General features: G+C 40.3%; 1 protein-coding gene across 1 annotated transcript; it reads left to right on the top strand.

Moving 5' to 3' along the window:
* The first annotated feature begins 6,673 nt into the window (after window positions 1–6,673).
* Window positions 6,674–25,176, top strand: DHRS7 (dehydrogenase/reductase 7). Its single transcript, XM_019451639.2, has 7 exons — window positions 6,674–6,936; window positions 13,928–14,080; window positions 17,138–17,244; window positions 17,683–17,922; window positions 20,433–20,555; window positions 21,764–21,979; window positions 24,954–25,176. Exons 1-7 carry the CDS (start codon window positions 6,804–6,806, stop codon window positions 24,999–25,001), a joined length of 1,020 nt encoding a protein of 339 aa, XP_019307184.1. The 5' UTR covers window positions 6,674–6,803; the 3' UTR covers window positions 25,002–25,176.
* Window positions 25,177–27,186: the final 2,010 nt, after the last annotated feature.

The following is a 27,186-nucleotide window of genomic DNA, read 5'->3' as shown; positions in this document are numbered from 1 at the left end:
CTGGGTTCTCTATTCTGTTCCATTGATCTGAGTGTCTGTTCTTGTGCCAGTAGCTTACTGTCTTGATAATTACAGTTTTGTAATACAGCTTGAAGTCCTTTGGGCATTTGGTCTTGAACGGTGACTTACACCATCCGCTCATTTGGTTCTCAGACCTTCAGACTTGAACTGAATTACACCCATTTTTCTGGTTCTCCAGCTTGCAGATGGCAGATCATGGGATTTCTTGGTCTCCATAATTGCACAAGTAACTCCTATAATAGATCTCTTACACACATACACACACACACACACACACACACACACACACACAATCTTACTGGTTCTGTTTCTCTGGAGCTGTAACTAATACACTCTCCTTTCTTAGCATATCAATTATACTCTTTATTTCCTTTTTTAAGTGGTTGCCCTAGAATTTGCAATATACATTTATAATTAATCCAAGCCTACTTTCAAATAACACTATTTTGCTTCACAGGTAGTGCAAGCACCTTATAATAACAAATTATTTCTACTTTAAAGCATTAAAATTTTTTAATGTTTATTTTTTGAAGGAGAGAGAGAGAGAGAGACAGAGCATGAGCGGGGAAGGGGCAGAGAGAGAGGAAGACACAGAATCCGAAGCAGACTGCAGGCTCTGAGCTGTTAGTACAGAGCCCAACATGGAGCTCCAACTCAAAGAGCGCCGAATAATGACCTGAGCTGAAGTCGGATGCTCAACCGACTGAGCCACCTAGGTGCCACCTAGGAACAAATTATTCCTACTTTAAAATAATTAGAGATTTACAGGAAGTTGCAAAAATGGTACAGAAAGGTCCTGTGTATTCTTCATTCTATGTTCCCCACTGGTAAAATTTCATATAATTTCAGAACAGTAACAGATCCAGAAATTGTGGTTAGCACTATTTATAGACTTTATTAAAATGTCACCAGCTTCATACATATATATGTGTAGGTGTATGTGCATTGTGTATAGTTCTATGCAATTTTATCACATGTGTAGACTTGAGTAACCACCACCACTGATTAGAACATTTACTGCTAGGGGCACCCGGGTGGCTCAGTCCATTGAGTGTCTGACTCTTGATTTCAGCTCAAGTCATGATCCCAGGATTGTGGGATAGAGCTCCATGTCAGACTGAGCATGGAGCCTGCTTAAGATTCCTTCTCTCTCTCTCTCTCTGTCACTTTCTGTCCCTTTCCCCTACTCTTTCTCTCTTAAAAAAGGTAACAGGAAACAAAAAAAATTTACTGCTTATATGTAAGGGGAAACTTAAAATGAAGCATTTAATGAGACAGAAGGGGGCAGGGGCAGGGACTGAGACAGAGAAAGAGAGGGAGTGAGAGAATATAGTGAACTGTTCATGTTTAAGAGAGTCAAGATAATGTGGAAATCTGCTAATCTCAAGAGACAATTCAGTGACATGCAAAACTACATGCGGCCAACAGGGCAGTGAAATTTTCTTATTGAGGAATCTCATAAGATTACTAAAGATAAAGAAATAATTTGTATGAGACAGAAGACTATTCAAGTAAGACCATGTCTGCCTGCAGAATCTCAGAATACTAAACAATGACCTGAATGCTTATATATGGAGTATAGGCAAACAGATGCAGAGGGATGCAGGAATGCTTCCATTAAGCAGGGAATAGATCAAGGAGCACTTGTCCACAATGGCTACAAGATTTCTGTACAAGAACACTGTGGGCTTTTGAGGCCAGACAATTCTTGTTGGTTATGCCTTTACATGCTGTCCAGATCTTTAGAACTCCTGGCCTTAGGCCACCTGGCACTATGAAAAAAAAGCATATCTTGGGGTGCCTGGGTGGTTCAGTCAGTTGAGCATCCGACTCTTGATTTCGGCTCCAGTCATGATCCCATGGTTGTGGGATCGAGCCCCGCATTGGGCTCTGTGCTGAGCATGGAGCCTCCTTAAGATTCCCTCTCACGGGGCGCCTGGGTGGCTCAGTCGGTTAAGCGTCCGACTTCAGCTCAGGTCACGATCTTGCGGTCCGTGAGTTTGAGCCCGCGTCGGGCTCTGGGCTGATGGCTCAGAGCCTGGAGCCTGCTTCCGATTCTGTGTCTCCCTCTCTCTCTGCCCCTCCCCCGTTCATGCTCTGTCTCTGTCTCAAAAATAAATAAAACGTTAAAAAAAAATTTTTTTTTAAAAAAAGATTCCCTCTCTCTCTCCCTCTTCCCCTCTCCCCAGTTCATACTCATACTCTAAAAAAGAGAGAGAAAGAGAAAGAAAAAGAAAACAAAGCACATCCAACAAAATTTCAAAAGTATCTAGAAGGTTGTGATAATAATCAAAACCCACAAATCCTTTCTTGTTCTTCATGAAGAATATTCTTTTCCCAGACTTCCTTAGTCCCTGTTTCCACTCATAGGGTCTTTTTTTTTTCCTCCCCCAGAATTGCCAATAATGGAGGATCTGGGTTTTTTAAGTTATTTTTATATACCCTTTTATTATGGAAAGTGAGTTTCTTGCACACAACTGCTTTCATCCTGGTTGACTTGAGTAGGCCTCAGCCCATACCATCAAAAGTGACCATTACTTAAAAAAATTTTTTTTGTAATGTTTTTATTTGAGACAGAGAAAGACAGAGCATAAGCAGGGGATGGGCAGAGAGAGGGAGACACAGAATCTGAAGCAGGCTCCAGGCTCTGAGCTGTCAGCACAGAGCCCGACGTGGGGCTCGAACTCACAGACTGTGAGATCATGACCTGAGCTGAAGTCGGACGCTTAACCGACTGAGCCACAAAGGTGCCCCCCAACAAAAAAATTTTTTTAATGTTTAATTTTGAGAGAGAGAGAGAGACGGAGGGAGGGAGGGACAGAGTGTGAGCAGGGGAGGGTCAGAGAGAGAGAGGGAGGCACAGAATCTGAAGCAGGATCAAGGCTCTGAGCTGTCAGCACAGAGCCTGAATGGGGCTTGAACTCACAAACTGCAAGATCATGACCTGACCTGAAGTCGGACGCTTAACTGACTGAGCCACCCAGGTGCCCCAAAAGTGACCATTATGACCATTACTAAAAGGAGAGAAGGGGGTACCGTTCTATCACAGCTGAAATTTAAAGGGTACCAGTTATACAAAAGGCCTTGGTTGGAGCTTTATTCAAAGCATTTTAATGACACTCAGGAAGATTATTTGTTAAGTTCTAGCAACTTTTATTCTAATACCAACTTTATTTCAGAACTTCAAGGAAGTTTAACTTTCAAGGAAAAGAGAATTCAATTCAATGTGGGCTTATCATTTGTTGCATTAACACTAAACTAAGTACTGGGACTTTTCAAAAGAAGCATTAGCTTTGCTACTTGATCTCAAGGAGCTTAAAGTTTCATTAGAGTAATAATATATTAGCCCTGAAAATAATTAGAGATATCAGATGTCGTTCCCATCAGAAGTAATTCTAAAAAGAGGTGAGACTAGGTAAGGGATGATTATGTCTCCGGAGAGCCACAAAAATCTTTCTAGAGGGGGATGGGAGTGGGGAGCTGGGGTGGGGGTTTGCAATAAGATTGGAAAGGGAGAAGGAAGGGCTGTTTAAGGAAACTTAATTATTGCAAGTAACATTCTTCAAACATTTCAAGACAAAAGAAAGGGGAAGCATAGTAGGCAAGACTGGAAAATAAAACATTGCAGAGGGGAGCCGCTGTCATTTACTTTCATCACTGTTTTACAGTTATATTTGCCTTATGCCAAGGAACAGCCTTTGACATCAGAGCATACAAGGTATTTCAGAAATTAGAGAGGATGGAGGTTCTACTGCATCAACACCTAGCATGTTCTCCGTTTGACCATCCATTATTCTCAGCCATGACCTAATTTCTATGCACTCTACCTGGGCCCTATGAGGCTTGTGGATTGAAAACCCTCTTGTTTTTATATTCTTAATTCTAGGGGGTTCCTGAGTAGCTCAGTCGGTTGAGTGGACAACTCTTGATTTCAGCTCAGGTCATGATCTCGTGGTTCATGGGATCCCAAGCTCCTGCTTGGCATTCTCTCTCTCCCTACTGACTGCCCCTCCTCTGCTCACATGATCCTCTCTCTGAAAATAAATAACATCAAAAAAAGTTCTTAATTCTAACACATGTAGGCATTTAGTAGGAAGCAATTATTTTGAAGCTCATTTCTAGTGGAAATTAACCAAGAATAATATCTTGATATTTTGTGTAATTAGGGGTGTTTTGATTATACTGTTTATTTATTTATATATTTATTTATTCTCTCTGTTTTTAATTGTGCTGTTTACTTTGGGATGTAAATCACGGCTTTGGGACAAGGATATTTAGCACCAAACTAAGCTTTGGTTTGCCAAAACAGTTCAGCCAAGAGTAAGTCTGTGTGCTGTCAGAATCACATTGTAAGGTGCTGCTGAAATACAGCATATGGTGTTCATCTTTTTTCTCTGTGAAAGGACCCTGTCCTGAGGGGCCATTGCTTCGGCTCCTGGGGACTTCCTTGATGGTCACTTTACTTCAGCGCTGCCCTGGCTTCATGAAAAAATACCAAGATGTGTGCAGAGGGAGCAGCCAAAGCTCCTTCCAAATGGGAATGAAGGAGGGGCCCAGCTGAGAGTGCTTTTCTCCTTGACTCGGGCAGTTAAGTTTCTCTGGTCATAGAGGAAAGAATGTAGCTTATGTTTGAATCAGTTTTGTTTTTTTTTTATTACTGGAGTTTTATGCCTGGTTGAAATTCTGTCTGCTCCTGAATGGACTAATCCAGGAGAGGCCAGGGTTCCACTGCTCTGCCTCTTCTGCCTCTTGAGCCTCTGGGGAGTCCCTTTATTTATTCATCTGTCTTTCATTTGCTTTGAGTACTTTGGCTCCAAGTTTTGAGATACATTCCGTGCAAAATGGGAAGAGGCAATCCTGACAGATGCTACTGTGATAACTAAGAACTTGCTGAGTGTCTTCACCAGAAGCAGCATATTCTGAGGTTGGATTTTTCCCACCGGTGAACAGGATAATTATGCACTGCAAAGATACTAGCTATAACTGTTGCTTTTCTGATCACCGTGACTGATTCTTTCATAAACATCTAATTGAATTCCAAAATGAATGATGCTTCTTTTCAGGTAAGATGAAATATATGATATTGAAATTTTGTATATTAATTTGTTTTCATTTTCCAGTGCAAGAAGCGCTAGTGAGGTGAAAAGACTGTGTGGTTTTATTATAGTTTGTGTATTAGTTACAATTCTCCATGGAAACAGCTCTGTTCCCCTTTCAGCCTCCCCAAAGCTGGAGTGTGTGATGGAGAATCCAGGTATACATACATGGCATGGTCTGGCTTGGGACACCAAATCTAATTCAGTCCTTACATTTTACAGAAGGGGAAACAAGCTCAGAGAAAACTCTTGGAATTTTTTCATGGGAGTGAGACTCAGTGTGGTATTTTTAAGCACCTTATTTAAAAAAAAAAATTTTTTTTTAACGTTTATTTATTTTTGAGACAGAGAGAGACAGAGCATGAACGGGGGAGGGTCAGAGAGAGAGGGAGACACAGAATCCGAAACAGGCTCCAGGCTCTGAGCAGTCAGCACAGAGCCTGATGCGGGGCTCGAACCCACGGACCGCAAGATCATGACCTGAGCCGAAGTCGGATGCTTAACCGACTGAGCCACCCAGGCGCCCCAAAGCACCTTATTTTAAAACTCACTTATCATAAGAAAAATAAAACCCATATTGCAAAGGTAACAAGAGGTCAGCTCTTGAGCAATATTATACCAAGTTATAAGAGAGGTAAGCAATCAGCCAAGATCCAAGTTTAGTTAGTGTACATCTTCCTCGGAGAATCAGAACCATATCATCACAATTTAAACATTCTTACTGCTTTCACATGCAAGGGTAATTCTATAGGTCCAGGATATAGAAGTTTATAAACAAAGCCCTTGTCTTTCAGGCTGGACTCTAAGATGTGATAATTATAATGGAAACAATAAATAATAAATGAGAATGAATTCTCATAATTATAAAAGAATGGATTATTGTGTATGAACTACTGTGCCCTTTACATTTTTTTATTTAAACCTCCCTACTGTTTGTGAGTACATAAAGATAAATAATTTACTTAGGGTTGCTGAGGACGGAACCAGCTTGGCTCAGGTCCCCAATCCTGCTCCTAGATCTGGTGCTCATGGACAATTTTGGCCGAAACTGCACTTTCTCCTCCAGCAAGAAGGCAAGTGTCTTATGCAACATTGTTTTCCGTATTTAAATCAAGGGGCCAACTCCAGAGACCCGGTTAATTGGGGGTGGGGTGGAAAACAGTTTGATAGTTTGTTGGGTTTATTTAGTTAAGAAAGATGAGGACGGAGGAAGTCGCATTCATAGGTTGGACTCTTTGTGCTCTTCCTTTTGACACAACCCGAGCCTTGGAACTATATCCCCTCAAAACAACTGTTAAAGAATCCTTCTTGATATTACAAACCTTGTGGCTACGGTAGTACCGGCAGTACCGCCGAGTCTTTAAGTCACCCACGCCTGGCGTCTCAGCACCAACCCTTCCTCAGGCGTACACGCAGGCGAAGCATGCTCAGCAGTTGCGGGGCACGGGGCACTGGGCGGGGCGTGAGGGCTTTTCCCGCCCCCTCCACGCGGCCCGGGGCGCGGCTCCCAGCCGGGTGGTGCGGCGCGCCCAGACCGCCCCTCCCTCCTGTCCACTCTCTGGGCGGAGCCGGGGCGGTGCGGCTCTCCGGCTCGCGAGGAGGAGGCCGCGCTGATTTCCGTGCACCGCGCCGCGGCTCATACGGGTTCTGTGTTTCCCCAGGCGGGGCCGGGCGTGCGCGGCCGCGATGAGCTGGGAGTTGCTGCTCTGGCTGCTGGCGCTGTGCGCGCTTCTCGCGCTCGTGGTGCAGCTGCTGCGCTTCCTGCGGGCGGATGGCGACCTGACCTTGCTGTGGGCCGAGTGGCAGGGGCGACGCCCAGGTGAGGACCCGCAGCCGCGCCTCCAGAGTGGGAGGTCGGGTTCCGGGCGCCCGTCCCCGCTGTCCCCGCCTCCCACCGGGTGGTGTGGAGCTTCCGTGCCTTTCCCTGGGGCTGACGGTGGGGGAGGAAAAAGCCGGGGCCCAGAAGGCGGGTCTGCCCCTTTGTCTTTCGTCCGGGTCAGGGAGGACATGCCTGGTTGCCAAAGTCAGAGGGCGCTGGAATGGGCGGGGCGCCCTGAGTGCTGGAAGTTCTTAATCAGGCCCCCAGGGATTCTGCTGCTGCGTGCGCGGACGACGATACCGAGAAACACTGCCAGTCCCCTGAGTTTGTACGGGAGCCTCCTTTCGAGAACTGGAGCTCGGTTTTTCTACATCCTGAAGTTGTTCCCTCATTCTGAGTTGTGAAATAAAATGAAATAACCCGGAGTTACCTACCTACCTACTTATTCCCCTAGAAAGACCTGGATTGGCATTTTGCCCCGAGATAGATCATTACAGGCACATTGAGGGGCATTCTGCCTATCCCACTTTCATCTGTGCCCTGCTTGAAATTTGGTCGTCGTTTACTACTGCATTCTTTGCGCTAAAAGCAATGGGCACCGCCCTTTACACACGCGACCTCCAGCCTTTACAGAGACTCTTACAAAGCAGGCGTTATTGATCTTATTTTCCAGGTGGGGAAACCAATATTCAGAGACATTAAATGACCCAGCCAGAGCTAGGCTTTGGATCCATAAGGGCTCAGGGAAGTGGACTTTCCCTGGACCTAGTTTCCTGTGTGAAAATACCCAAAAAGCACGTGAGGAAGTTTACTTGGAAGTGATGGCTAGCAGTTCAGAAGATAATACATTGCTTTCAAAACGGGTCTGGGAGGGAAGGGGAGCCATATGGCTTTCAAGGATGTCAAAACAGGTTCTTGAGGACCAACAACAAACCAACCAACCAACCAACAAAAACTTAGATGGTACAGTGTTTTGTGTCCCTTCAAAGCTCAACTGTACCTGACAAAATCTTACTCCTTAGTATTTCATTTCTCTCGTTGCATTTTCTTGGGTATAACATCTGGAGTGCTGACATTATTGAGTTCATGGAAAATACACTACACCTGTGCAAAGTCAACGTGTGGCAGGCAGATAGATGGCTGGGATTGTCAGACCCTCTCTTGATCAGACCTTCTCTTGCCTGATGGCTGCCTTGTGGCTACTTTGTGGATACTTACATTTGATCCTGAGTGCTTTTATGTTAACTTGGACTTTGAGAATTACATACAAATAATTTCTTTTTAAAACTTAATTCTGTAGAAGTTATTTGATCCATTAGTCATGTCAAGTGCTGAAAAGGGAAAACGTTGAGACAATGTCTGAATGAATATCTAATAGCTAGTTAAATTACAGGTTATCGCATATCAAGCAAAAACTGAAAGTTAAGGTGACCAAAAATAATTTTTAAGAAATTCACTTAATTTTTTCAGTGTTTTACTTTGGCTGGAAAAATAGTTTTAAAGGATTTTAACATGCATTTAATTACATTGCTATTATTATTTACTTGTATAATTGACTAATTTGCATATTAATTTGATACATTGTCATTTATCTAAGTAAATAAATCACATTAAAAGTTATTCAGCAAATAAAGTTGTAATGTTAAATGGTGATGGCTTTTTAATTTTAAATTTTAATTTAACTTTTAACTTCATTTTTTTTTAAATTTTTTTTTTAACGTTTATTTATTTTTGAGACAGAGAGAGACAGAGCATGAATGGGGGAGGGTCAGAGAGAGAGGGAGACACAGAATGTGAAACAGGCTCCAGGCTCTGAGTTGTCAGCACAGAGCCCTACGCGGGGCTCGAACTCACGGACTGCAAGATCATGACCTGAGCCGAAGTCGGACACCCAACGGACTGAGCCACCCAGGCGCCCCTTAACTTCATTTTTAAATTTAGTCATTCTTAAACCTGCATTGACTGAAGAGTAAGCTTTCTAGAACTCCTTTTATGTATAAAGCACAGATATATGTGAGGTACACAGTGTATCTGGAGTTACAATTTCATTGGGGGAGTTTTTAAGAAAAAAATGACTAGAAAGACTACTGGAGGTTGGGGGCTGGTGATAATGAAACAAACTTAAAGGAACATGGAGATACACTCAGGTTCCCATCAGGTTCCCAAAACGGTTTAGATTGGAAAGATAGGCAAACTCTATTAAGGTAAAAAAAAAAAAATTTTTTTTTTTTAATAAATCCTCCTTGTCTTCTCCATAGGTTTATTATTTTTGTCACTTTAAAAAATAGACAATATTCTTATATACTACAGAATTTAAAGATACAAAAGGAGGGGCACCTGGGTAGCTCAGTTGGTTAAGCATCCAACTCTTGGTTTCTGCTTGGGTCGCGATCTCACGGTGTGTGAGTTCGAGCCCCACATTGGGCTCCTGACTGACAGTGTGGAGCCTGCTTGGGATTCTCTCTCTCCCTCTCTCTCTCTGCCCTGCCCCCACTTGCGCTCTCTGTCTTTCAAAAATAAATAAATAAACTTAAAATAAAGATACAAAAGGACTTATGGTGAAAAGTTGCCCCCAGCCACCAAGTATGCCTCTTTGGAGGCAACCAACATTTCTGCTTTCACATATCCTTCTAAAGAAACTCTCCATGTTCCCAAGCGTATATCTTACATGGTGAAATCTAAGGGTGACTAATCATAGATACTGACACAGATCCAGAAAAATCCATGGCACAAGTCCAGAGCAGGAAAAGTTTCCAGCAGCAGCACATCTGGGGAAAACTCGGGTTTTTGTTGGCAGTAACCTCAATAGGAGTGAACTGTGAAATGACTGCCAGAAAAGATTAGGCAAGCCTGGGAGGCGTATAGTCGCTGAAGCAACGAATAGCAGTCCACAACAGATGTCTTCTGAATAAAGGCTTGTCTGTGCTGGCCTCTGTGCTGCACACTGGGGACACCGCAGTGGCTCAACCAGCCATTGTCCAGACCCCACGGGAATCCTGGATCCTTCTGCGGCTAGTTCTCTTCAATAGGAACATTGACCAGCTAGAGTTTGTGCAGTGGGGTGTGAGCCAAAGAGTGAGGAAACCTGAGGCCATGTCATCTGAGGGAAGGTCATAGACACTGGAGGTGTTTATTTAGCCTTAGAGAAGCAAGAGATGATGAGAGGATTTAGGGAAGACACGTCAGCTCTCTTCAAATATACAAGGGATTGTCATGTGCGAGGCATGCCTGATTTTATTCTTTCTGTTACCACAAGGCAGAACTGCTGCTGACTGCTGCTGGGTAGCAGAAATTGAAGGTATATCACAGTAGAAGAAAGAATCCTTGGGATGCTTGGGTGGCTCAGTCAGTTGAGCATCCAACTCTTGATTTCAGCTCAGTCATGATCCAAGGGTCATGGGAACGAGCCCAGTGTGGGGCTCTGTGCTGAGCGTGGAGCCTGTTTAAGATTCTCTCTATCTCCCTGTGCCCCTCTTCCCTTCTCATGGTCTCTCTTTTCTTTCTCTCTCTCTCTCTCTCAAAAAAAAAATCCTTGCCCCCCTTGAATGATTAGACTAGTCTAAAAAGGAGGGGGTGCTTTGGAGATAACTAGCTTCCTCATTCTGTGAGGGAATTAAGTAGACATTAGTCCGTGCCTTGAGAGAATTCTCAAACTGGGTTGGGGGTTGAACTGCTAAGTTTCCTTCCAGCTCTGAGGATCTGCTTTCAGAGACTCTGTAGGGGAGACCATGATTTCTGCTATCTTCTGTGGAATTGGTAAACAAGAGTTGGTGCTAAATACAAAAGCTTTCCTCTCCATGGTGGGAAGAAAGGGGCCAGAAGTGCAGGTATACTAAGGTACACATGAGCTAAGGGGTTTTCATTGTTGGTTTTAAGTAATATTTGCTTATTGGCGTAAAAATGGAGAAATTTTTATTCTATGCTAGTTAGTAAATAGTTACAAACAACTAGAGTCACCCTGTAGACTGAGTATTGCAGAACTTTGGGACAGTGAGTAGTCAGTGAGTGAGTAAATGATTATTATCTGAATATACACTCTACCATTCCTGATGAAGTTCTCGCTTGTGCATTTCCGTAAAAGTACATCATGTGATGGGAAAGAATTACAGCCTAGACATAGTATTCAGGATGGTTGCAACCTTAGTTCAGATATTTACATGAAACCTTTTAACTGAAGACAAGCTATAGTTTCTTGAATGGCTAAGAAACAGTTGGGTTTTAAAATATTGATCATATTCTCACAGTTTGTAAAATCGAGCCCCATGTCCGGCTCTGTGCTGATGGCACAGAGCCTGCTTGGCATTCTCTCTCCCTCTCTCTCAAAATAAATAAATAAACTAAAAAAAAAAATGAAATAAAATATTGATCATTTTAAAATGTGAGCACCATAGGCTAGTGGTCAGGGTGTGGACTTTGGAGCTAAATGTACCTGGGATTTTTTTTTAAGCTTATTTATTTATTTTGAGAGAGACAGTGCGCATGCAAGAGAGACCACCACTGAGGGAGGGAGAGAGGGAGATAGAGAATGCCATGCAGGTTCCGCTCTGTCAGCAGAGAGCCTGATGAGGTGCTTGAACTCATGAACAGTGAGATAATGACCTGAGCTGGTATCAAGAGTTGGATGCTTAACTGACTGAACCACCCTGGTGGCCCTGTACCTGGGCTTATATCCCAGCTCTCCTAGGGTTGTTGGGTGTTTACTGAATAGTTATTGATGGAGTTCTTTCTATATTCCAGTCTCTATGCTAGGCACTGAATAGTGAACAAGGCAGATAGGGTCCCAGTTTTAAGGGAATTTACAGTCTAGTGAGGTAAATTAATGTCTGTAATCCTCAGCTTCCTTTTTTATAAAATTGAGATAATTCTTATTTCATGAATTTCTTGTAAGATTTGTTTTACCTTGTAATACCTTGTTTTAATAAGGTACTGTGTTTAAGCACATAGGAAATAATAAAAACATATAAAGCCTTTATAGTTAGTAACCCCATTGCCCCTTGCTAGAGAAATTAGAACATACATTATTGGGTGAATATTCTATGTTTTGCTGCTGAAAAGTCTATTTGTTAAACACTTTTAGCAATAGTGAGTTGACATTTTATTAAGCACTGAGTATATGTCAGATACTGCTCGGGGTACTTTACTTACTAACTTACTTTTCTCAACAATGCTTTGAGGGAGGTTTTGTTATTAATCCAGTTTTCCAGTTGTGAACATTAAGGCACCAAGTTCTCACATGGGGGCATTTCACTGCTGTGTGTGATGGAGCCGGGATTTGAACCCTGGCAGTCCAGAGCTCGTACTGTTAACCCGACAATTAGGTTTTAGACTTGTTTGACTAAAACAGTAAACTGATTTCCTGATTTTAATGTTTATGATCTAAAATCAGAGCTCGTACTGTTAACCCGACAGTTAGGTTTTAGACTTGTTTGACTAAAACAGTAAACTGATTTCCTGATTTTAATGTTTATGATCTAAAATCAGAGGTGTGTGGGGCACCTGGGTGACTCAGTCGTTGAGCATCAGGCTCTTGACTTCAGCTCAGGTCATGATCTCATAGCTCGTGGGTTGGTGCCCCAGTTTGGGCTCTGCGCTGACAGCGCTGAGCCTGCTTGGGATTCTGTCTCTCTCCCTCTCTCAGATTTTCCCCTCCCCTGCTGGTGTACGCGTGCATGCGCGTGCTCTCTCTCTCTCTCTCTCTCTCTCTCTCTCTCTCTCTCTGTCTCCCTCAAAATAAATAAATAAACTTAAAAAAAAAAAAAAAAAGCCCAGGTACATCTAGCTCCTCCCCTGCAATTCAGATAGACAGTGGCTCTCATGTCCTGCAGTGCAAATAAGCTTTTCATTGGAGGAAAGGAGAATAAACCACTCTTTGGTTTAGAGCTGTAACATTTTTATAGTTTTTCACAAGAACATGATTGGGCAAGCAGAGTACAGCATTTCATTTCTCTATCGTATGCATTTAATCTTGGGTGAACTGTTATTCTCCAAGAAGAAAGCTCAGGCCTTTGAGGAGCAAGCACTTTTATAAAGTGACTTTTAATTGATAGGCATCAGATATGATTGACAAATGAGGAAAACAAAAATCCAGAATGATACCACCATACCTTAGAGTAGAGCTTGGTATATTCAGATTCATCATCAATACCTCCATTGCAAGAAATTAGAATAATAGAATTCAGAACTGGATGGGACCTTTAGTGATCATCTTATCTGAATCCCTCATTTCATGGATAAGGAAGTGAGAAAGCAATTCAGATAGACTTTATTCACTTAGACTAATTTTTCTCAATTGAATACATAAATAAATAGAGCCTGGGAGTCAGATCATCAAGTTATAAGGCTTGTCCTAGAGTAAAGTCAGGAAAACTCACCCAAGAGTCGGGAATATATAATACAGTGTGTTGATAACTGTTACTAATATATTTGTATTCATGCTTTTTAAAAAAAAAATTAGGTAGGAGGTGCTTTCTGAGGATATTTAATTAAAAAAATTTATATCACTTTATTGAGGTATGAGTAGCATAAAAACTACATATTTAAAATATACAACTCAGTGAATTTGAGGTAGGTATATACCTGTGAGAACATCACCAGAATCAAGCCCATAAATATAGGATAGTGAAAAAAAAGTTTTTTTTATTTTAGAGAGAGTGTACAAGCAGGGGAGAGGGGCAGATGGTGGGGGAAAGAGAGGGAGAGAGTGAGAGAGAGAGAGAGAGAAGATCCCAAGCAGGCTCTATGCTGAGTGTGGAGCCCTATGTGGGGCTGGATCCCACAACCCTGGGATCATGACATGAGTCAAAATCAAGAGTCAGATACTCAACTGACTGAGCCACCCAGGCACCCCTAGGCTATTAGAATTTTTAAACTCCGCACATTATGCCTTCATATTTTGTGGTATTGTTTAAGACTGTCTTTTTGGTAATCTTTGATTTATGGGTGTAATCCAGAGCTTAGTTTCTGCCCTCAGGCTGCACTTATTTCTCACTAGAATGGGAGCTGACCGATATGGTGGTATGGGTGACTGGAGCATCGAGCGGGATCGGTGAAGAGCTGGTTTACCAGCTGTCTAAACTAGGAGTCTCCCTTGTGCTGTCAGCCAGAAGAGTGCAGGAGCTGGAGAGGGTGAAGAGAAGGTGCCTTGGTGAGTAAATCTAAAACCACAGCAGCTTCCTGGAAATCAACCAGAATTCACATTCAAATACAATTTTGAGATTTTTAGAAGTTAAGAGTGGGATTTTCCTGGGCATATTATCTGCTCTGGTTCCAGATACTCCAAATGCTTAGATCCAAATTCTCTTTCTTTGGGCATCTCTTCAGTAGCTGCTCTTGCCCCTTCCTTTTCTTTTCTGATGTCTTTCTACTTTTCTTCTTCTTTTTTTTTTAAAGTTTTTATTTTACTTCTAGTTAGTTAACATACAGTGTTATAGTAGTTTCAGGTGTACAATATGGTGATTAACACATACATCATCTGGTGCTCATCACAAGTGCACTCCTTAATCCCCATCCCCTATTCAACCCATCCCTCCACTCCCTCCCCTCTGGTAACCATCAATTTATTCTCTATAAAAGAGTCTATTTCTTTGTTTGCCTCTCTCTCTCTTTTTGCCCTATACTTGTTTGTTTTGTTTCTTAAATTTCACATATGAGTGAAATCATGTGGTATTTGTCTTTCTCTAACTGATGTATTTTCCTTAGCATAATACTCTGTAGCTCTACCCACATCATTGCAAATTCTGCCCCTTGTTTAATTGATTTATTTGTTTTGTGGGGGTTGAGTTTTTGTAAGTTCTTTATATATTTTGGATACTTGCCCTTTACTGGATATGTCATTTGCAAATATCTTCTCTCATTCTTTTAGTTGCCTTTTAGTTTTGTTGATTATTTCTTTGGCTGTATGGAAGCTTTTTATTTTGATGTAGTTCCAATAGTTTATTTTTGCTGTTGTTTCCTTTCCCTTGCCTCAGGGGACCTATCTAGAAAACAGTTGCTGCAGCTGATGTCAGAGAAGTTACTGCCTGTATCCCCTTCTAGGATTTTGATTGTTTCATGTCTCCCATTTGGGTCTTTAATCCATTTTGAATTTATTTTTGTGTATGGTGTAAGAAAGTGGTCCAGTTTCATTCTTTTGCATGTTGCTGTCCAGTTTTCCCAACACCATTTGTTGGAGAAACTGTTTTTTTCCCATTGGATAGTCTTTCTTGTTTTGTCAAAGATTAATTGACCATGTAATTGTGGATTTACTTCTGAATTTTCTATTTTGTTCCACTGATCTGTGTGTGCCTTCTATTTTTATTTTGTGCTGACTCTTGATATTAGAGACTGATCACGAATTCTTTTAAATGCTAGTGGATTTTCTTTTTTTTTTTTTAATGTTTATTTATTTTTGAGAGAGAGAGAGAGAGAGAGAGCGAGCAGGGGAGAAGCAGAGAGAGAGGGAGACACAGAATCCGAAACAGGCTCCAGGCTCTGAGCTGTCAGCACAAGGCCCAATGTGGCGCTCAAACTCACGGAACTGTGAGATCATGACCTGAGCTGAAGTTGGGCGCTTAACCAACTAAGCCACCCAGGCACCGCGAATGCTGGCGGATTTTCAGTGACCACGTACTTTATACTTTTGTCTTAGAGAAAGAACAGTTTGGTTCTTATATATGGCATTCATGTGTGTAACCATAGAAATTTAACTAGAAAGGATCCTTCTTCATTTTGCTGAAATAGCAGATATTAAAGTCATATGGGACACTATAAGATTTTTGTTATAAAAATGAAAGAACAAAAAAAATGAAAGAACAGGAATTGAATTAGGTTTTAAAATGCAGCTTGAGGTAATATTCATATAGGGAGCAACAATGTTATTTTTTTTTTAACTTTTATTTATTTTTAATTTTTTTTGGTTTAGGTTTTGGTATAGATGTGTTCACTTGAAAACAAGTTATCAGGGGCGCCTGGGTGGCTCGGTCGGTTAAGCGTCCGACTTCGGCTCAGGTCACGATCTCGCGGTCCGTGAGTTTGAGCCCCGCATCGGGCTCTGTGCTGACAGCTCAGAGCCTGGAGCCTGTTTCAGATTCTGTGTCTCCCTCTCTCTCTGCCCCTCCCCTGCTCATGCTCTGTCTCTCTCTGTCTCAAAAATAAATAAACGTTAAAAAAAAAAAAAAAAAGAAAACAAGTTATCATTTGTCATGAAACAGTACCTAAAATGAGATAATTTTGAATTTTCAAGCAGACCATTCTTTGGGTCATTTCTCTACCTGTCATTCTTGAAACAATTTTCTTTCAGTTTGCTGATGGAGTTAACCATGCAGAAAAGAGAGTCAGTAGCAAGGCCACAAGGCCTCTTTCACAATATTGCCTTCAGAGGCCTCTTATGCTTTGCACTGGGACACTTCCTCTGGCTGTTGAGACTTGCAAGTTCTGTACTGGCAGAAATGAACCATGTCAGCATGTGTCTGCTAGACTAAGGCTGACTTTTCCTTTTATCTGTCAGATCACTGGTGCAAGCATTTCCATTTCTTTTTTTAAAACAGTTGATGTTTCACAGCTTAACAGTTTGTCCATAAAACCTTTGTACCTTGTTTATTTTCTCTACCTGCCTTTCTTATTGGCTTTACTGGTTGTATTTCAAAACGTACTCTTTTGATGAGTAGTGACAGAAAGGGCCAACATGTTTCTCGATTGGCAATTTGAGGGTGTCCTGTTCCATGTTTGCATCCCTGAATCCTTGTCTGGAAGGAAGCTTCTGTGTGTCATGTGACTGGGTTAACTCTGAATGTCTTACTAATGTGAAGCATAAATTGTTTTTATGTTTTAATATGTGTAAAAGAGCAACTATACTTTCTGAGCCTATAATGAAACAAATATATCTCTGTACTTCTAAAGAAAAAGCTCTAATTTTTTTTTTTTTAGCTTGTAGTATAATCATGGTTTCTTGTAGAGTCGGTTCCAATGTTAGACTGTCCGTATTCAAGTTGAAGAGAGCCATACTACTTCCTGTGTACCCAGCCAGCTTTTTGTCTGATTAGATATTGCCTTATTACTGCCAGTCCTCTTGGTCACTGAGAGAAATTCTTCCACAAGGCCACTCAGAAATGAGTTTTTGCCAAGTCCAGTTATAGGGTGGGTATTAAACTTAACACCAAGTAGCCAGAAGCTTGATTGGACTATCTTACAACTTCTGCACTAATTTTTAAATGTCTTTATTTAGAGAATGGCAATTTAAAAGACAAAGATATACTCGTTTTGCCACTTGACCTGACTGACAGAAGTTCCCATGAGGCGGCTACCAAAATGGTCCTCCAGGAGTTTGGTAAAGTAAGTAGCCATTTTGAATTGGTAAGTCTTGCTTTGAAATAGGTAGCTACAAAAGAGATTCCTTTCTTTGTGTGCTGTCATTTAAAGGATTTTAGGCAAATGGGTCCATGCAGTGAGATCAATGCCCATGAGTCTTTTATACTTTAAGTCTTTGGATTTATGTAATTAGTACTTTCCATACCTTACTAAGTACTAATTCCTTCATGTAGAACAAAAGAAGGTAAAAATTCACTGTGCCTTTTATTTTTATGATGGGAAATTAATTCCGTAGGTGAATTGTGGTTTTTATTTTATCTCTTTATTGCTGACTGCTAGAAATTCACCATTCCATTCCAATGATTCTTCAAGTTAACAATATAACCAGCCATCCCTAAGAATTGTATCAGTCCATTTACAGGTCATCCCCAAAGTGCCCCTTTTCTGATTTTATTTAACTAGATCGACATTCTGGTCAACAATGCTGGAAGATCTCAGCGTTCTTTGTTTGTGGAGACCAGCCTGGATGTCTACAAGGAGCTAATAGAGCTTAACTACTTAGGGACACTGTCCTTGACAATGTGTGTTCTGCCTCACATGATCGAGAGGAAACAAGGAAAGATTGTTACTGTGAATAGCCTCCTGGGTATCATATCTGCGCCCCTTTCTAGTGGATATTGTGCCAGCAAACATGCTCTCCGGGTAAGACTGCTCAAACTCAGCTCTGATCTAAATATGTATATGGGAGATATGGCCATCACTGCAAGAGGTCATTGGAACGGGGCAGTGATGTAGGGGAATAGCAAGAGAGACCCAAGGAGACCTTGGGTAGAGGACATCCCCAGAAGATGCTAAAAAAGACTTGAATCTCACTCGCCTCTTCCTAATTCAGCAAACATGTACTGAGTACCGACACTGTGCCATGCTGTGCATAGCAGTGGATCCTGGGGATATAAAGATAAGAAATGGTCCCCACCCTAAAGAAGTGTATAGTCTGCTCAACATGTCACCCTCATCCTCATTTCTATCACATCTTCATGGAAACTCTACCCCCCATTTCTTCCGCACACACTTGATGTACTTACCCTTCCCATTTCTCTGACTTCTTTCTCCTTCCCCGTTGTAGTTGGCATTTATCTAGTCTAAGTATATTTTCATGTCAGAAGTAGGAGCTCCCCGCTGGATGATTAGACTGGGCTTCGTATCCCTACTGGGACTAGTCTTGACCCTATTTACTGTGGCTTCACTGAAAGAAGAAAATCCAGTCAAGGCAGAGGCTGGGAGAAAGCTTGATTTGGGCTACAATAACTTACTAGCTGTGACTATAGAAACAAATGACTTTTTAATATTGGCTTAAGAATGGATATGAAGAAATATTATTAAACTGTAACATAGAACAAATTAGATCCTAAGGCCAGTAGGAGACACATAATTTATAATTAATGCTGTTGAAAGTCAGCATAAGTGGAATGTTTCGCTGTTGGAATAATGAGATGCAACAGCTGAATGGCCTTCACAGAGTCATGAGGATCTGAAGCTTTGGTTCCTTAGGGTATCCTCTTTCTGCTGTGGAGAGAGACGGTTGCAGAGAGTGATGAAACAGATTGCTACACTGATGATTTCCCCATATTTGGTAATGGGGTAGTAGTCACTTCCTGCAGAGCAGATGGGCAAGTCTCAGGCAGGTGGATGAGGGAAGGCAGCCCACTATCTTCCTGACATGCAGAGTGCTTTCACTAAAATGCAACCTGAGCTATCTGGCCTGCCTTCCAGGACTCACTGTTTTATTACTGGATTTGATCCTGTTATACAGTGTGGCAGGTTGAGACTCCAGTTAGTTAAACCAGTAGCTGAACACTAGGACTAGGAAGTACTTTTGGAAGAACACATTTCCTTCCCTGATTCCCAACAAGCTATAGAGTGAATTTATTTATCACTGAAAAGTTCACACACTATACTAGATGTGACTTCTGACAAGGAGAGGTTTAACATGATGTATTGGCTTTCATGGTGTCCTCTCTCCTCTTTTGCTGTAGAGAGGTTAAGGATACGAGAGTTCATTGATTTACAAAGACTTTTTTCATGTCCATCTGAGGCAGGCACTTTGTTGGTCCCTGGCAGCGTGAACCCTTATAGCTGCTATTTGTTAGTGGTTGGCATTAAGAGCTGGTAACTGTTTTAATGTTGGATCACACTCCAGATTAGCTGTTTAGGCGTTTCAATACTTATCTCAGCTGATACCAATGTAATCTTGGAACATTTCCTAATTTAGGAAAAGAGAGGAGGGGAAGTAGATGTTTACTCCCTATTTGTTCAGAAGTAGCCAGTATCTTCAAGTCTAGAGGGTCTAGCTTGTTTTTATGAAAGTCATTGAGGAAGCAATCCTATTACATTTTTAACCAGCCACGGACTCGTTTGCTAACCCTAAAAATAAATGCTGAAACAAATTGTATGTTAAAATAGTCATATAAATAGAAAAAGTTGACTTCTTCCTTTATGATAATTTCTGTCAAGTATTTAATCCCTCTTGCTCCCTCTTGCACCAGCAGTGGCACTTGAGACTGCTTTGAGGGACAAAAGAAGCAGGGAGATGGGGACTGGTGTGGGGAGGGTGTGTCAGAGTCTCCGGGGATAGTTTTTCCCCTGTCCTGCGCCTACCGTGAGACATAACTCGTGGTGTCAGCCACCACTGCCAGAAGGTGTCAATTATTCCTACCAGAAGATGGTGATGCCTGAGGATGCCTGTTCTAAATTGCCCCCAGTCTTTTTTCTAGTGCTTAGTTATTTTTGAGAAGGGAAGAGAGAAAGGGAGGGAGAGGAGAATGTGAGCAGCGGAGGGGCAGAAAGAGAGGGAGAAAGAGAATCCTAAGCAGGCTCTGCCCTGTTAGCACTGAGCACGACATGGGGCTCGATCCCACGAACCATGAGATCATGACCTGCACTGAAATCAGGAGTCAGACCCTTAACCGACGGAGCCACCCAAGCGTCCTAGATTGCCCTTAGAGTTAAAAATGTTTAATAAACTTGCCCAATGAGATTTCCTGTCCTTTACTTGGCATTTAAAAACATATTTTGATAATGTGCTAGTGTCCCATATAAAAAGTTGAAGAAAAGTAATGTGCTAATAGCAAACATGAGATACATGTATTTAATTTTATTTGTTGCCCTCTTTCTTTGTTTTTGTTTTTTTTTTTTTGTTTTTGGCCTATTAGGGTTTTTTTAATTGCCTCCGTACTGAACTCGCTACATACCCAGGTATAGTAGTTTCTAACATTTGTCCAGGACCTGTGCAGTCAAATATTGTGAAGAATGCCCTGTCTGAAGAAGTCACAAAGGTAAAAAACTTCTAGTTGGAGAATAATTTGAACGCTTTAGTAGTTATGTATTGGTATTGCATCACTGTGCTTAGAATTTTTTCTAACATATTACACTAACATGTTACTGTGTTATGAATTATTTGCAAAACTTAACTCATGGCAGTAGGACCGCTGTTAAGTTTAGCTGCTAGTGCTTTAGCATTCAGTTTTAATAAAGGCTAAAGAAGTTGATAAGATACTGCTTATAAGTAATCCACTATGATGTGGGCTATCAACATTTTAAAAACTCAGTTTCTATCACTTCACAAATTACAGCAACATTGAAAGGATTTGTGTGGCTGAATTTTAGCACATTAAATCTTACTGGGATTTTAAAGAAGAGCTATGGTGAAGGAGCTTAGAAAAAGCCTGGCTGGATTGCAATAATTTTAGGTTAGCTTCACCTGTGCCTGACCACACACCTGTGCTTCCCTCAGCTCTTGGACTGCACATGGTGAGTTGGCAAGTGGATGACAAAATTCTTGCGATGAGTCCAGTATCACCCAGTGATACAAAATCCCACTAAAGACCGTGAAATTTTCCTCCTTCTCCACGAAGATCAATTTCTGCTGAGACATAACTCTGTTTATGCTTCTGTGTAAATGTTTACAGATATGATTTATATTTTCACATTTTCTGTGAAGACTGTAAGGTAAACTAGAAGCAGCACGCTGTTTTGGGAATCAAGTGACTTGGAAGATCTGGTTACTGCTAATGATCTGTGTGAACACAGATGAGTTACTACCTTTATGGGCTTCAGTTTATTTATTTGTAGAATGGTAGTGTGTTAACTGGATTAGCAGCACCAGATTTGTTCACTATGGACTCCATGGTTTATAGAATTTCATTTGCTAAATATATGTATTAGTAATTTATTTAAAAATCTTTATTGCTAAATTGATATATAATTTTCATTAAATTAAAGGGGATGTAAATAAAAGCAAAGAACCTTCATCTTTTATTTAGCCTGCATGATCTTATCTGGTCATATATGATTTGTCTAAGGCTTTTTGAAACATTACAGTTTATAGACACCCATCAGTACCAATGACGTCTTCTAAGGGGCATGAGGTCCCAGTAAAAGCGTCAACTACGTGACCTCTGAGTCCTTTATAGCTAAAAAATTTTGTGAAATATCTTGGATAAATACTCAGCATTCACTTACTTTTTTTTTAACATTTTCTTAGTCTGTAGGCATTGATGTAGCCCAGTCCCACAAGATGGTGACCAGTCGTTGTGTGCGGCTGATGTTAATCAGCATGGCCAATGATTTGAAAGAAGTTTGGATTGCGGATCACCCTTTTTTATTAATAGCATATTTGTGGCAATATATGCCAACCTGGGCCTGGTGGCTGACCAACATATTAGGGAAGAAACGAATTGAGAACTTTAAGAAGGGTTTGGTAAGACAAATTTATACAATTCTTAATACATATCAGTCTTGTAGAAAGTATGAAATTTTTGAGCGCTTGAAAACTTTTCTTACTCCCCATCAACTTTATGACATAAATACGAAAGATATAAGAAGTGTTGTATTCCCCAGGCATATCTGTTGGTTTACTATAAATTACTACTGGTCTTAGAAATTTCTACAAGGTAAAATCAAATCAGAGATTGTCATTTTATCTTCTAAAAACTTACTGATTGACCAATGTATGTCTTCTTTCTCCACTGTTTTTCATCACAAATTCCTACCTGGTACCATCTCCTTGGAATGATAATGGCCTCCCCTCCAATTTCTCTCCGGGATGAGGCCTCAGCCCATGCTTTACTCTGTCAAAGCACTTACCATGCAGTGAAAAATCATGCACTCTCTCTGTGTAGTGCTGGTTCCTTTGGCCTCATTCTGGAAGCACTGTGCACATGAGATGTACCAAAATGTCCATGTCTGAAAAAATATGGTGATTGTTCATTCTTTTGGCACTCAATATCTATTTCTGAGAAAATTGTGACCATCACAAGAATTTAATGTTTGAAGAGCAAGAAAATGTAATGAGTTAAGCCAAAAATTATGGATAGGATTATGCAAAGAAAGGCTATTTCTGTGGATGTTTTTTATTGTGAAATTATTTTCAATGACTACTACGTTCTTTTAGAAATGTTAGCAGGGATTGATATATAAAGAGCATTATTCAGTGGGAGCATACCATATGTATCATTATATAACCTTCCACTATTTAAGCAGTCCACAAATTGTTAGGCACTTAATTTGTTCCCAATTTTTGAAGGATCCTGAAAATAATTAGTGAAAAAAATAAAACAAAACAAAATGCTTAAAGAGACTTAAAGGTTATAAAACTTCCATGATGCACCAAGTCCAGAGCTTGAAAAACGAAGGGGCTATTTATTTTCTACTAAGTTGTAATATGGACGAGTTTGCTTGGTACCAAGCCATTTATAAGTGTTTTGGTAATGTTGGGATGTGGTAGTGTGGGTTGGTTCTAAAGGTGGGGCTTCTGGGGCACCTGGCTAGCTCAGTATGAAGAGCATGTGACTCTTGATCTTGGAGTTGTGAGTTTGAAACCCATGTGGGGGTGCAAAGATTACTTAAATAAAACTTTTTTTAAAAAGGTAGAGCTTCATCAAAGATTTACATCTGAATTTCAAATTTGGAGTGCAGCTGGTATAGTGGTATTGTGCCCAGTGATGGATAAGAGTTGGGAAAGAAGGTCCTCAGTATTAGGGAGGTGATAGCTCTCTGATTAAGATCATGGAGCCTCTTACCAGGCTACCTGGGTTGAAATCCCAGCTCTGTCCCATGACCTCATCCCTCAGTCTCAGACTTCTTTTCAATGTCAATCTCCCCAGCTACAAAATGGAGACTAATGATGCACTTAGTCATAGGATTGTCACAGAGATTAAGTGAGTACATGGAAAGCCCTTAAAACACATCTTGGAATGTCCTGCTTGTTAAGTACTAGCTGTTAATGTTTCTGTTTTGATGGTAGCAGGATATTTAACTAATAGATAAAGATCAAAGAGTTAAGCAATAGGGTGGAGAAAGAATACATTATAGAAATTACTTTTTTGAGGGATGTGGGAGTTGGGGGGACCGGGGCTAGACTTTTGGTGCTATTATAATAGTTGTACTCTTTGGGACATCCACAAGAATGTGAATTTGTTTTCTTTATAGATTATATAACTGTAAAATATAGACATTACTCAGTAAGTCAAGCATTCGATTACATCTAGACTTTGCTAAAATGATGGCCTTTCTCTTCTTACCACCATCTTTAACATATTGCTCATTACATGGGTCTTGTTGCTAATCAGTTTTTTTTTAATGAGAAACTGGGCATCCTTTCATTTCTGAAGACCATTTCTGAGATCAAATTCCTCATTCTTTATGTAAAACCATATAAACTTTAAAAAATTGTTCACTTTTTTTTTTTATGGTTTTCTCCTCCTGCTTCTTTTCTATTATTTTTTATTTGCTTATAAGGCATCTATGTTAAGATAATGCCAGTATAGCTTATCCCAAACTGAATGTACTTGTTGATAATACTTGAGTTTGTTTCTATTGTTTAGGGTGGGAACATTATGTCTGGAACTTTGTTTTTATGAATATATATTATTTTCCAGGATCAAGAACAATAGCTGCACTGAATTGTTACATATTTTTTTGTCTTAGTGCAAATTCTTGGAAGTAGTAAATGCATATCTTCCCAAATGAAATATCACATCTCAAGGATTATTGGGTTGCCTCGTTTTACTCTTTAAGCAATGTACTAGAAATAACTAGAAATAATTTTAGAGTTATCTGTCAGATACTTCAATCCTAAATACCCTGACCTATTCTTTGTATTTATTAAGGCAAGTTAGTGTAGGTATGATATGCTGGTCTAGAAGAGTAATAATAGAGATTTCAGCATTTAAGAAATGGCATGAGCAGATGCTAATCAATGATGTTTATACCTGATAGAGGAGATAATGATACTAAGATATGGAGATATGATACAGAGATATGTTTGTGTAGATCTAGAATTCTCACTATGATTTCTATTCTAATTTAAGCCTTTGCCCAGGTTTTATAAGGATTCTTTTTTTTTTTACTTTTTTTAATGCTTATTTATTTTTGAGAGGGGTGGGGAGGGACAGAGAGAGAGAGAGGGAGACACAGAATCTGAAGCAGGCTTTAGGGTCTGAGCTGTCAGCACAGAGCCTGACGTGGGGCTTGAACTCACCAACCGCGAGATCATGACCTGAGCTGAAGTCAGACACTTAACTGACTGAGCTGCCTATGCGCCCCTAAGAATTCTTAACAGTGAAAAATGATACAGCTTTTTTTTTTTTGTAAAAACAAACAAAACAAAAAACAAACAAAACTGGGGTAAATATACAGAGAGAGTGATTCATGTTACTGTCTCTCTGTTACAGGATGCAGATGCCTCTTACTTTAAAACCTGGAAGACAAAACATGACTGAAGGAGGAGTACTCGCATTTTTTTTTTTTTAAGCTACTGGAGGGAGAATGAAATCAGCAATCTTTATATACTGAAGACTAACTTCTGATTTTACTTTTTAATAGATACAACTTTCAACATGTAATAAATAATAGAAGATTTCCATGAATCTTGTAAATAAAGGTATTAACACATAACCACATTCTTGGATTAAAAAAAGCATTTTACTGTAGCATATATACTTAAAATCTAAGTTAGCAGAATGCTAACCAAATAATTATAATAACCCATTAAACGTAAACGTATGGAACATTACACGAAACAGTGTGGGGTAATGAGCAGATATAAAGAAGTATCTGAAATAGTCCTGTCTCTAAGATCCTTACACTCTTAGAAGAGCTGATGGGTCCAAATGCCTATAGTTTGAAACAGTTGGTAGGGCTCATAGCAACCCTTATTCAACATCTGTCATACGCCACTTGCTGTTCTAAGTTGCTTTGTATGAGTTAATTCGCTTATTCTTCATAACAGCCTGCTAAGGTATGTGGTTTTATCCACTTTTATAGAAGAAGAAAGAGATGCTCAAAGCAAGTAGGTATATTACTTTCCTAAAGTCACACAGCTAGTAAGGGGTAAAGCCAGGATTAAACTCAGCTCAGGAAGACTCCATTGGCAACTCCTTATTTTAGTTATTATTATTAATTTTACTTTAATCTTCACCACTTTACATTAGAAAACATATATAGGCCACAATAGAAAATTAGCAAATATTCCTTGACAAGAAAAACATGTTCCTTTTTTATGAGCAGTTAATAGTTTAGCTATAGTCCAAATAACATAAATAAAATAACTAGAACATTTGTTGGGTAAGTTGGAGGCCACCCTGGTGGCTATCTTTACAAAAGGGGGAAGGTGACAGAGGTACACCATGGAGTACAGTAGCCATGGAATAAATGAACACATAGCAACACTGATATATCCTAGAAGCATGGTGATGAGTGGAGAAAAGTAAAGAACTACAATAACATAATTCTGTTTACATACACTTAAATTTATGTGCTTAGAAGGTAGTGCTCATTTGGAAGAAAACACAGTGAAAGATAAACATTAGATTACTTGAAATGGTAGCTTAGGATGCGGAGGGCATCGAGGGTGCAGTGTGGGGATAAAATACACGAGAGAACTCTTGCACAACCAGTGATGAAAATGGGAATTATGATTAATTGAATACACTGCACCTGGGGTAAAAACAAAAAGATGGATTGTTGAAACAGTTCTAGAGGACTGCAAAATAACATTGTCATATGGCATGGTATAGATTGTAAGCACAAACAGTTCAGAAAAGGGAGAGAGGTGCATATAGAGTAGTGTGAAATGAATGTGATAACCACTACACCATGGAAACCCCTCCATCACATTTAGAATAGTGTGGAAGTCCTTTGTGGAGAAGGTGGTCTGCACTGAACCTTCAAAGGGTGGGATTTACATGAAGGTTTCAAGAGATTGGAGTCCAGGTCAGTTTTGTTTTATTTGTCATTGAATCTCCAGACCTTGCCACTGTGCTTGCCAGTGTTTAGGGTTTGCTGAGAGTATGCCAGACCTCCACAATGTCATGGATGAAAACTCCTAGACTGAAAATAGCATGGTATCGGGATGAAGGAAAATGAATTCAGTTTGCTCAATTGTTCCAGCCAATGAAGAGGCTTAAATAAATTAAAATTATCTTTAAAAATTCATCTGTTTGGTGTTTTTCTATGACATGTATAAAGACATGCTTTTCTGTGTATAAACCCTCTCTTCCTTGGTCTTTTTTGTGAGCAGCCCTAAATGGAAAGGCAGCTTTTTGTCAAAGTTCATTTTGTCAAAGGTAGTCACGAGCTGTGAAACCCAAGTGTTCACATACTGACTTTTTAAAAAGTGTTTATTATTTTGTACTGACCCCTCATTTCCTAGCCACTAACTCAAATCACCCTTTGAAATAGGAAGGAAACTGTGTGCTTATTCTATCAATGCTGAAAGTGGGGCAGAGATGGGGTTGTGCAAGGTGATAGCTGGAGAGTTGGTTAGAAGAGTTACCAGTAGAAGCTATCGCTTTAGGGTTAGTCTGCCCAACTACTGGGTGCACAGTAATTCACGTGAGACCTCAGTCACAATCAGTTATTCAGAGGCTGAATAAACATATCCTATTAAATAATAAACATTATTTC

Source organism: Panthera pardus, unplaced genomic scaffold (genome assembly GCF_024362965.1).
Source record: "Panthera pardus isolate Hobbes unplaced genomic scaffold, ASM2436296v1 HiC_scaffold_24, whole genome shotgun sequence".
Classification (NCBI taxonomy): domain Eukaryota; kingdom Metazoa; phylum Chordata; class Mammalia; order Carnivora; family Felidae; genus Panthera; species Panthera pardus.
This window is presented reverse-complemented; position numbering and strand designations above follow the sequence as displayed.

What these genes read in the sequence shown, in the direction of transcription:
- DHRS7 (XM_019451639.2), top strand. Translation starts at nt 6,804, where the DNA reads ATGAGCTGGGAGTTGCTGCTCTGGCTGCTGGCGCTGTGCGCGCTTCTC. An exon ending in GTGGCAGGGGCGACGCCCAG is followed by an intron (nt 6,937 to 13,927) that starts GTGAGGACCCGC and finishes ATTTCTCACTAG; the next exon opens with AATGGGAGCTGACCGATATG. An exon ending in AGAACTTTAAGAAGGGTTTG is followed by an intron (nt 21,980 to 24,953) that starts GTAAGACAAATT and finishes TCTCTGTTACAG; the next exon opens with GATGCAGATGCCTCTTACTT.